General features: G+C 39.9%; 1 protein-coding gene across 1 annotated transcript in view; it reads right to left on the reverse strand.

Annotated features, from left to right (window-relative positions):
- LOC138204333 (transmembrane protein 132D) overlaps window positions 1-12349 on the reverse strand; it is a 28347-nt gene that overhangs the window by 3721 nt on the left and 12277 nt on the right. The window contains exons 4-9 of the mRNA XM_069159515.1: window positions 11218-11389; window positions 7144-7287; window positions 4273-4481; window positions 1662-1842; window positions 1332-1445; window positions 1051-1242 (exon numbers count right to left, since the gene is read on the reverse strand). Of these exons, the coding sequence (XP_069015616.1) occupies window positions 1051-1242; window positions 1332-1445; window positions 1662-1842; window positions 4273-4481; window positions 7144-7287; window positions 11218-11389 (1012 nt within the window). The remainder of the gene's footprint in view (window positions 1-1050; window positions 1243-1331; window positions 1446-1661; window positions 1843-4272; window positions 4482-7143; window positions 7288-11217; window positions 11390-12349) is intronic.

A 12349-nucleotide genomic window follows, 5' to 3' on the forward strand; every position in this document is an offset into this window, starting at 1 on the left:
CCCTTCAAAGAAATCACAAAAACGTATTTTCAAAATGCCACTTCCCTCCCCTGCTCTCTGTCCAGACATTACTCCCAAAGCCTCTGTGTATGTAATTCCCTCCAGCCACCTCTCAGAAGCAACAGGGGAGGGATCCTTTCTCCTTTCTATTCAAAACCTTTTGACACATTGTATGATCACTGGCTATGCTTCATTGAACATAGTGATTTTCAACTATTCTGGCCCTTCTTGCCAAACACTTGGAGTGGTTGCAGAAGAAATTGCATGATACAAGCAACTTATTCCTGCTCACACAAATTCCAAACCACTTACTCTCCAGGCACATGGTTACTGTATAACCTAGGATCTTTCCAGATTAAATTAAAACCAATCAAATTGATTAATCTGTTAAACAAATGTATTTATTTATTTTTGCTTAACCCAGGTGATAAAGTCCTAAATGCTCTCTCTAAACATTGAAGCAATACTTAAGTTATATAGACAAGGTTTCATTTCAAATCAAATACCAGCAAATTTATAATCTGCTAACGATACAACAAGCATGTTTGACTTCACAAGCAGTGTCTGTGAGGATGGTGATACTATTTATGCTGTTGCTTTATAATGCACTGAAATTGTCAGCGGATGTCAGTGATGAATTCCAGGTGCCCACATGTTAAATGCCTAAACCTTTAAAAACCAATGATGGATCTGTGCACACATAAACACTCACACACAAAGTAAATACAGAGAAAAGCAGATTGTGCCCCCTCACCTTAGATATTTAATCACACACTAAAGTAATTTGACTACTGCATTTGTGTTTGTGGTCATAAATAACCTCCCTTATAAAAATCTTGTCTACAGGGATGACATTGACAGGGGTTCCCATGGCAGTAGATCAGACGTGATAAATCTGTTCTAAAGTCTGAATAAGAGGATTAAATGGTCTTTCACACAGTGTGTGGCGCGACTAATATTGAGTAACAGGCATTAAAAGGGGCAAGTGCCGTCATGAGCTGTGCCCCCACACATTTATGCTTTGTGTGAAACAATTTTCCAGTTACTTACCTGTTTGAGCTGCGTGATCGTCTCCCGGGTGGTTACCGTGGCAACAATGGCCCTGTTGCTCCCTGGACTGACTCGCAGGGACAGAGATAGTCCAGAAACCAACTGCACCCCCAGCTCTGTCACGCTCACTTTGTCGTCCACCACCCTGATGCTCCTCTCGGCCAGGACCAATGACGTCAGAGGGGACAGCACCTGCAACAAGTGCAACCTCTTGTAAACTGACAGTTGTGTATAAATACAGTATACTGCTTGCAACCACACAGAGACAATTCATGACTTACCTGTACAGTTGTAGTGCCCACAGCCCGTCCTTGCAGCACCACCCCATCCTGCACTGTGGCTACATCCAGATCTGCTACTTGTAGAGAATAGCGTACAAGACGGGTCACATCCGCCTGTCAATCACAAACAGAAAACGTGAGGCATTATGAAGCATAAAAAGAGTGAATTTGAATCAGTACAATGTAAAATTATGATTCTCTTTTTAAACTACAATAGTGGAAAATGATCATGGTTTCACTGTTGACATAGTTTAAAACTGTTTTAATTTTGTCAAATCAAATAAATCATGCATCATCCTTATTTGAGGGATTTTTTTAAATGCTTATTACCTGCCAATCAAAACCCAGAAAGTACTCGACAGGCTCTTTCCCAGTCAGCGGGTCTGGCATCACCTCAGTGTCAGGCTGCGCTACGAAGGGTGTGAGCACCCTTAGTGACGAGTGCTGGTACTGCAGCATGCAACCCCTGCCCTTCCTCATCTCCTCCTCTTCCTCGCTGTCCCACATAGACCTGACACACAAAGGCAATGAAACACAATTAGTCACAAATGTTTTGCTGAGAGTTAAATCACAAGATTTATATAACTTTAATGCCTGTAGGCTATTTAGCTATTAAACTACGCTAACTTTCTGCTGGCTTCATATTTATGAAGCCAGCAGAAAGTTAGCGTAGTTTAGCACAAATACTTTAAGCATTTCATATCTTGTTTATTTAATCCCTAAAAAAAAAAAAACACTGATATTTGCTGGAGTTATTTGCAGCAGTATGTTTTGTCCAAGCAATCATGCCAAGATGTAGTCCAACTCATAACCACGGTTATTTTCTACCTTTGGACAGAACCGGGCTGGCCATCCTCCATTGTGTTCAGTATTTTGCATACAATGACACAACGAAATAAAGCACTTAATCTGTGACACGAACTGTCGGCCACCTGAAGAAAAACAGTCAAGACCAGCTGTGTGGTTATAAAGGGACAACACACTCTGACTAACCTGTTTTATACTAAATGATGATTTAAGTTCAATCAACCAAAATCCCATGGTTGAGTGGTTTGTTTGAGAGTGATGGAGGTTAAGCTGTAAACCATTCTCAAACCCCTCAGCAATGATCATATAATTATCATGCGCACATTTGGTCTGCCGCATACACCGCACCACAGGTGTGCTGGAGGGTTGGTGGATGTTTTGACACTGCAGGCAGAAAGCTCCTGTCAAGAGCTACAGTCCAAATAAACATCATTATTATGTAGCCTAAGGTTAGAGCTAAACATTTGATGGAAATGCTGCTTGAATTAAATCAGTATGACTCAACACCAGACACTCTTTGCTAAATCCTGTTGTCCGACTCACGGAGGTTATCAATACTGTACCATCTGTAGCAAATAAACAGAACTTGTTTCTGGTTATATGTATATACAGTATATTTGTCTTATATGTGTCCTTGGTTTGATTCAGAATCTAGCATTCATAGCGTTAATCATTGGATAAATTGCACTTTTCTGCTTTTCAAAATCTACAAAGGTTTCTGTGTTGAGTTTCTTTACTAGTGTTATTCCACCTTTTAATTCGTTTTCAATAACCCCTGAGCCAGGCTGCTAATTAGCATCAACAAACATAGTATTTTTTAAAGTGTCAATTAAACTCTATTAGTACTAACTGATTGCAAGGGTTTATTTCAATAAAGAGATCAAACAACTGTGAAAACTTGCATCTGTTATAACTTACAGTCAATAAAAACCTGCAGAGGTAAAGATAGTTTGTGAATCCAAGCAGCTTTTATGCAAGTTTGTTTGTTGCTACCACTTAAGTAAAAATTCCCACAGTCTGTCTAACACAGCACGGAAGACAAGATTCAGCATTTCTTTATTTCTTTATGAACTGAGGCTGGTCCAAACTATCACTGTTGAAATGTCCTATTGTTGACCTCATGTCAGTCTGGGACTGGATATTGAATGTATTGAGAAATGACAGACCATCAGTCACCCATTGTCATTAGTATTGAATGGGAAAATAATGACTTTACTGCAAGTATTGAGTGAAGCCCACTAACCTTTATCTCCCGGGCAACTGTGTTGCTCCTACACTCTCCTAACCCACTAATGCATCAGACACAGATGTGATGTTATGTCTGTCCACATATACAGTATAGAGGGATTTTAGGAACAGACCTCCGCTATGCAATGCAGTTCAAACAGCACATCTAACTGCAGCTGAATCTACATCTGTCTAACGGAGTCAACAAAACCTGATTATTATAAACATTATAAAGACACAATAAGGTTTATTCATAAAAGTGATTCAAATACATTTTTACGGTAATTTCTATTTCCAATTCCAACATCAAATCCTACTAACCAGTGGAAAGAACTCACGTGACTTGTAAAACACTCAGCTCAAATGTTGCACATGGAGACACAAAACTCCCAACTTCATTCAACATTTGTGCCATCACAAACAGTGTTACAGTTACAGAAGTTACAGGAAGTACAAGAGTTGACATGAAATCAATGACACGTCCTGTCAGTCAGCATTATTTCATCTTTGCGTACAAGATTTTGTAGCCCTGTAAACTATCAGCTATATCTATATCTATTGTTAGCTCTGTCATTGATAAGTACGCATAAGTAAAGTAAAAGTTTGCCTGTTGTTGCTGCTTTCCTTGACTTCAAACAAAAGCTATAGGACTCGATTCAGAGCTTCATAGCAAAGACTTACAAAACCATGACTTTGTAACAACTTTACTCTACTCTGTAATTTTGGTTTTTTTTAATTACCTTGTGCTTATTATATCTCACTCTGACTTTTACAATATGATTGCACTGTGGGGTTTTTTGTATCTCAATTTACTGTTTAAAACTTGTTTTTTACATATGGCATCCTCATGATCAAGATGACAGCACCTCGAGCAATAACAGATGAACAGAGGCTGGTCATGCCTCACCTCCTGTTGCCTGTAGTAACAGGAACCCTCCAGCCCTTGATTTGGCTGAGCTCGGGGTCAGCCACGTCGATTACCAGGGGCAGGCGAGGCATCCATACACTCATCTCCAGCTGGGCGGTCAGGAAAGCGTAAGTAAAGTTCAGCATCACCTTGCTTTTCCCTCTTGTCTCCTTCCCATTTACATAAACATAGTCACAGCGCTCTGACACCTGGACAGACAGATGAGAAAGAAAGTGAACAGATTCAAAACCATCAGGCCCAAAAACTGTGACTGTCTTATTGCTTCCCTTTCTGTCTGTGTCACTCTATAAAATATGTTTTTATAAAATATCTTGATGTTGGCTAAGAAATTTATTTTAAAAAGTTGACCTGAGTCTGGGACTGGGACTGAACTGTTGTTTAGAGAATTTGTTCTGGATGTACACCATTCCAAATATCCTTTCCAAGTAAAGCCAATGCAAACTGAATATGAAAGTTTTTGTATGGATGGCTGAGGAGAGCAGATGGGGCAGAGGCACCAATTCAAATAAGCTAAAACCACACACACTCAGAAACACACACACAGACACAGACATTTCATTAATTTCACACTACTTCCAAAGTCTGGCCAGGGAATCGCAGTGTGTTTGTGTTTATGTCATGTAAATTCAGGATTGTGGTCTATGTGAAACTGTTACCGAATGTAAATTAGCTCTGCTTTACGACTGTTCCTGTAGTGCCGTACTGTAGGTGGGAGCGCTGCGGTCCCCACCAGCGAGAGCAATGAGGTGAGACACAGCAGTTGGTGTGTTTTATTTAAGATTGGAGGCCTATCTCTACTGCCGCCTCACTTATCTTAACAAACCAGTGGCTCCACAGAGGTAATTGGAGAGCACTAGACTGGAGAATAGAGTGTAGCACTGGAGAGGGGGAGGTGCAAAGGTGGAGGCAAAAAAGTCAGGAAAAAGCAGAGGGAGGAAGGACTTCTAAGGAAAGTCAGGTTGAACTCCCATGCAAATGTTCATGGAGGCCAGCCTCTGAAGACCTTTTCCCATTACGCTGACTGGTCCAGACCAAAGTCTTTGACATGTTTTGCAGCTCTCCAATTCAAGTCCATATATTAAAGGGTCAGTAGCCACTCAAAAAAATAAACTCTTAAAACAGTCTTCTTTTTTTTTTTTTTTTTTTTTTTTTTTTTGCTAAGTGAAGAAACTGGTTGATAAAAACTAAATCTTTAAAAGGCATTCTTTATCCTGCAAGTCAATCAGGTCTACTTTGCAGCTGGTTGGCCCACTATTCCCAGCTTCTGTTGATCTCCATTCATTTGGAAATTGTGTAAATTGTTGTTAAAGTTACATCAATGACAGAAAACATAGTGCTGATATTTAAAGTTTAAAGTAATGCACACTCGATGTTTGAGACGATATGAGCTCGGGCAAAACTGAAATTTACTGCCAGCATTTTAAAACACAGGTCAAAATAATGTGAAAGTGACAAACCCACACAGAACGCACTGTAACTTCGCTACATGGCATTTTAGTGTCTTTCAGGTTGTTCTTTTGATTTGTTTGTTTGTATGCAAACTGATAAAGAGGCACATATTTCTTTTAGGAGGCGGTGGAGACCAAAAAAGAGCTACAGGAGAGTAACAATTGTGGCCAAAAACTCAACTCCAGATGAATAGTAATGTTGTGTTTACTTGTTCCCGAAAGGAAAAAATATAGTTTAAAGAATCAAGCTTTAACGAGTGCAAACTTGAAAATACATATCTAGTCTTTTATTTGTTCTTTTCAAGCAAACACGGCCAGTATTGTGTTAGCATGTGGTTAAATCTATGAGGTCGGGTCCATGTTCTTGAATGAATCCCTAATGAATATTCAGCCTGTGGCACTTGTAGTATAAAAGCCTGGTTTAATTTCATCGGGTTGTTGGCATTGCTCTAAGAGGAGCCAGTGACCTCAGGAAGCGTAAGAGACCATTCGGGGACACCATAATAACTGGATTAAGTTCCTCCACTGATACAGAAAATCATTACAAACACAGTCTCGCTCTCTTCGGCTCTTTTCTCACTCTCTTAAGCTTACACACTTAAACACAGTGCCTTACACTCACAAAGCCAATGGCTGTGTGCCGTCTACTGGAAAATAATATAATTCCCCTTCCCCTTCTCTGTTTCTCTTTTTCTGCTTCCACTGCCCTGGTAACGTGGATCCATTGCACAAAGGTCAAATCACTTTGTTTATGGACTGAGGGGTTGGATCATGAGCTCAGTCTTTAATGCCATATTGGGAGAGGCTGCTTTTATCCACAATGTTTTCACACACACACACACACACACACACACACACACACACACACACACACACACACACACACACACACACACACACACACAGACAGACAGACAAGAGCTGGACCTGCTGAGTATAATGGCACAGTGACATTGGCTGTCTTAAGAGGCGTACAGCAGAATGAATCATAAATGAATGATTTGGGTTTTTTTCATGTCTCCAAATTCATTTTGAGCACCGTCAGTCATTCAGCAGATTTTGTTTGCAAATGAGGCCTGGATTTAATCCGATTCAAATTGGCATCAAATAAACATGAAATAACAACTGCTGCAACACTTGATTTTTTTTTTCTTATACTGTATAAAAGTGGTTTTCATTTGTTTAAAACACATTAAGGGATTATATATTATTTATACATAATATAGAGCTAGCGTACACCGTATTCAGAGCCTAATCACAACTGCTACATTTACCACAATGTTTCAGAATGTTTTTTTTCATGTTGTGCAGACATAAAACATACATTTAAAAGCAATATAAAACATTATAACAATGACTATTTCGATCCAGTTCAATTAGGCCTGTGGTTTTCATGATTTACCTTGAGTACATCCTCCTCTGTAGACCTACAGCTGGTGTGGTTGGTCACATCGGTGACTGAACCGTTCGCCTCAACTGCCAGAGTTTTCACAGGGACCAAAACCGTTTCACCCGTCAGAACTGCAGTATTCAAGATATCAGTGTTCTGTGCAGGAAGACGGGCAGATAAGGAGCAAGTTATGAGTCTGTGTTTCTTCGCTGTCACAGCTTTGTTTGCTGTTGTGTACAAGGAAACAGAAACAGAGGGTTTTGGCAAAAAGTAACTTTGTAGTTTAGAGATTAGCTCAGTTTAGCTGCTAAGGCTATTCAGATTATTTGGGGATATTTTGTCTTCATTTTGCCTTTTTAGGCATTTTAAGGTTTCAGCCGAGAGACAGAAAACAGGGAAGAGAAGAGAATGCAACAAAGGTACCATAGCTGGGAATCACATTGCAGTTATGTTTTATGCATCTTAACGATCAGGCTGCCAGACAAACTCCTGTAAATTTTATTGCTTAGCTCCTCAGACCTGACGAAGATATATTGTTCCTACCTGTAACGTTGGCTGCTACTGTACCTGATTATCCCAAAGATATTTAGTAAATCATGTAAGCCTTAGGTGTAGCTTAAAAAAAAGGTTTTCTTTTTTTTCTTTTTTTTTCCCTGGATGGGATATTAAGGGTGAAAAGAAGGTAGAAAAGGATTGCTTCAACCATGCAGTATCACCCGAAAAGCATGTAACACTCCAGCCAGTTCAGTAGAGGGTAGCATGTCAGTATCCGGTTTTTGCCTCATGTTGGCCTGAAAACCATGTAGTTTGGGTTAAGAATTAAAAAAAAAAAATTTAAAAAAAAAAACACGTAGTTAGGGTTACGCATCAAACCTACAGCTGCCTCCCAAATCAGTGCATACTGCAGCTACCTTTACAATATACGTGCTGTTGCAAGCAGCATGCAAACAAATGAGACATACTTCGTCGTTCAAAAAATGCACCTTGAACTTTGACCCTCTTGGTCACATGCGCTGTGTCCCTGTAGTGCGACATTTGAAGGAATAAGAAAAAGGATGTGATTTGGAACGAGTGCTCCACATGTTACACTTCTTTTTAATGCTTCTCCTTCTTCCTCCTTTTGCAAATTGCAACCGGGTGAGCATTAGCGCCACAAACTCCCTCTGCAGCTCAGTCGATGTGACGTATTGCAAAAGGATTGTGGGTCAGAACAGCCAGATAAGCATGCTGGCATGGATGGCAAAATATGACCCGAATGCAGTAGGATATGGTATTTTTGGCAACTGCATTTCACATACTTTGTAGTGGGACATACTAACCCTTTTGTTACATATGGAAGTATCAGCATGAAAATGCACAGAACATTGTTCAAAAGAAATCAATATCGCCCTCACCCAGACTTGAACCCCAGGGTGAAGGTCCATGATTTCAGCCACCTTAACAAAGACGTCAATGCTTTTACACTCTGACCTCCGTCACATGGCGTTGGTTGCGTGACCTTGTCACATGACCCGTCTCATGTGAGAAGCATGTGCTTTTCGGGCCAATCGGCACAAAGTCACGCAATGCTCTATTGGACTGGCGGGTATTACATATTTTGCTGCTTTTAACATATTTGGTATATTTCTGTACAACAATAATATAAGTACTGCTTGTCTCTTGCTGTACTATCACAACAAAACAATACAATATCACTATTTGTATGGGGTAGAGATCACAGACAGAGTTGGGGCATTAGCGTGACTATCGGTGATTAAAGCACAGAAATACAGGCTGACAAAATGTATTAATTTAAATCCCACTGACAATACACTGACATACAAACAAGACAGATGTGCTAAACACAAAAAATTATTTGTCTGGTGATATTTCTGTCTCCCACAAACACACACACCTGGTTGAAAATAAGTCCTTTCATCTATCATATTATCCATAGATCAGCACCTACAGTCACACTAACACCTAAACCTGATTACATTTCTAATCTTCCAACTCATTTCACCCCCTTCTACTGTACATCTTTGTCAATGCTGAGCTGCAGCTTTGCTCATATATCCCATAACTTGTCATCAAGCCTGATGTGGCTTTAATTTTACTCTTTAACCCATCCTTCAACATGGATTTACAACTACTCTCCAGTCCATAAGATCTCAGAAAATGTCTTTTTTAAAGGTAGAAGCTGTGTGTGTGTGTGTGTGTGTGTGTGTGTGTGTGTGTGTGTGTGTGTGTGTGTGTGTGTGTGTGTGTGTGTGTGTGTGTGTGTGTGTGTGTGTGTGTGCGCGTGTGTGTGCGCGCGTGTGCGTAAGAAGCTTTCGGTGATCAGTGTTTTTTTTTCTTTTTTCCCCTGATACTTGTGGACTAAAGTACCAGGCAGCACTCGGCAGATGTTTCCGGGCAGCTTCGCATGCTGAACTCTGCCGGCTTGACAGCTGCTGACCGCAATTCCAAAAGGGCATGCTCTAGTTCAGACTGCAACACTGACCCAAACATAAACCACTGGATCAGGGGTAGCAGAAAATCAGAAAGCAATAGCGAGGGCTCCGTGGTGATGCCAGTGCCACACTGAGAGAGCTCGATGGCCGATGTTTCCGCCAGCTCTGCCGTAATCCGGTCTGCAGTGATCAAGTTCAGCACAAGTACTTCAGCTCTATTTTTCTTTTCTAAAACCAGCGTTTTACTTGTGCTCTTCTTCAGGCTGGATATTGTTTGTTAATTCAATCGTTTATTTGTTCACTCAGTGATCTTAAGTGATTGATCTATTATAGGACTACAGGTAAGTGATAGAAATGCTGCATTAACACGGAAAATAACACCCAAATGTCACAAACACAAAGGTCAGAAAACCAAACATATAGCCTGTTTTAGCCGTCAGGCATTTTCCTTCACTTTCTTTGAATGGTCATTGTAATGAACGTGACATATCTATGACATACTATGACATTACACGAGTTTATTTCCCTGAAGCTTTATGTCTTCAGCTGTGGTGCTTCTGATTCACAAATAGCTGTAATAATAGTTTTTTTCAGTGGGAAAAGAGCGACAGCCTCTTCATGAAATAGGTCTGTTAACTCCACTGTTATAGAAGAAAATGGTATTTTCCTCATGTGAAACCTGTAAGTGACTGAGATGAAACACATTTGCTCCCAAATGGCTGCTTGATTCATGTTGACTATTGTACCATGAAATAGACAGGGGAAGCTCCTGTCAAGGATAGATATGGATCTGCCTTGTAATATCCAGGGGTTTTCTCTCAAAATGTTGTGAGAATATACATACAGTAGCAGTTCATGAATATTATTTATGACTTGCTGACAACATTAATTATAATCTTCTGAAAACAAAAATATAAATTTTTGAGGGTTTTTATTATTTGTAAAAGCTTACTTTCTAAAGACTGAAGACTTTTGCCATTTTGATGTCATTACAGTATAATGTGATAACGCTAATTAAAATGTGAATTACTGCGTGGACAGAACCTTGCAAATGAGTGTACATGTCTTTAAAGAGTCTACCGGTGTAAGTCTAAAAAAAAATATATAATTTTTTCTCTACAGCCAAGAGTGCACTATTTTGTAACATTTTAACTATGGCTTATTTATGGTGTTAACTCCCAGGTGATATTATCTCATCATGTTTCTCATCAGGAAGTTACGTATATGAAACTGCTCGTTATCGAGGTGATGAATACCAAATTTCACTGAGACTGAGAGAAGTAGTTGGAGACCCGTGCGTGCCCTCATGTTGCCCTATGGCGGGGCCAATTGACCTGGCATGGGGCCTCATCTGACATCGATGGCTTTTAAAACCTCTTCTTTCCTCAACTGTTAAGATTAATAAGAGTAGAGTAGATTTAATAAACCATTTAGACTACTATGCAGTCTGCAAGGAATGCAGTGACTCTAATGCCATAGTATTGAATAAAAACAAGAAAGTATCTAAGGCAGGGATGAATTCAAACATAAAAATATTAAAAAGAAATACGCAATTTGTGACTGATACAGATATATGCATTTTTAAGTGTATTGCACATAAAAAAAAATATAGTGCACAGTCAGCATTTTAAATTGGGACAGGAATAGTTCTCACCATCACTAGAGGTGCCAGTCCCACATAGTCTCTCTGAGTGGTGTAGATCCGCATGATGCCCACATCTTTGACATTCCCTGGCAACTCCAGACGCCAGGAGATGGTCTGACTTTCAGCCAGCCCTGAGACATCTTTTGGCACAAAGTCCAGTTGTAAAACCTCCAGAAGACCCCTGTTTGGAGATCAAATGTAAGATTACGGTGTGGTTACAGAAGTTAAAGCAAGCCGAGGTACGTTTTCACCCAACAGTCAGTGTTGCGTCAGTTTAAGCAGTCAGTGAACTGGCCGGCTAATGCTGGCGAACAGTGAAATCTGTCCAGAGTTTGCTAACATTAGTCACCATCAGCTCACGGTAATACCAGACCCAGCACAACTGCAGTGATAAAACTGGGGAGTTTATTTAATTGTGGGAGGATAGCTGCAGTAATTGTAAGTTAACTTGCCTTTTACTTTTAGCCTTGCTAAAAAGTTGCATTCAGATATGGTTCAGATATTAAATATTTAAATTATATTGTGTTTTGAGTTGGACATAAACTGAAACTGCTTTCTGAATAAAAGGTAGTCCAATATATTTGCTGCCAAAGGAGCTTAGGTGTGATCGTCTCTAGGTTCCTCTAAGAGAAGTAAAAATTCTAACAGTCACGGCTTTTGAAAAAGAAGGAGAGACAAATTTGTGAAAAACCACCTGTAAGGTTGAACAAAAAGGTAAAGGCAATACACAAGAGATCCTATTTCTATCAGCAGATGGAAGAATAAAGAGAGAGTGTGAAGGGAAGATTAAGTGAGTTGACAGAGATTTCAGCCAAGTATTCTGGCCAAAGGATCGTCAAAGAAACGGCATGTGATGTTATTTGATGCTGGAGACTGTGTAGGCAAAACCTGTCAGTAGGAACAGATCAAAGGCAGAACAGAGCACGATGTGAAGTGAACTGTGGAACTTTGAAGTGGAGCATACCTTTGCATAAATCAAAACAATGAACCTCTTCACGTTTGAAATTTGTATTTAAGAAAAGAGTCAAAACTTTTGAAATCAGTGGACAAAGGCAAACATATATACCTGTATGAACGTTTGATGCTCTATGAAAAGGAACCCAAGGGCTGGTGGCAGTGCAATAATGAATGAAGATTGCAG

This window comes from Embiotoca jacksoni, unplaced genomic scaffold (assembly GCF_022577435.1).
Source record: "Embiotoca jacksoni isolate LCO1_2020_lvr unplaced genomic scaffold, fEmbJac1.0.p SCAF_10, whole genome shotgun sequence".
Classification (NCBI taxonomy): Eukaryota; Metazoa; Chordata; class Actinopteri; family Embiotocidae; genus Embiotoca; species Embiotoca jacksoni.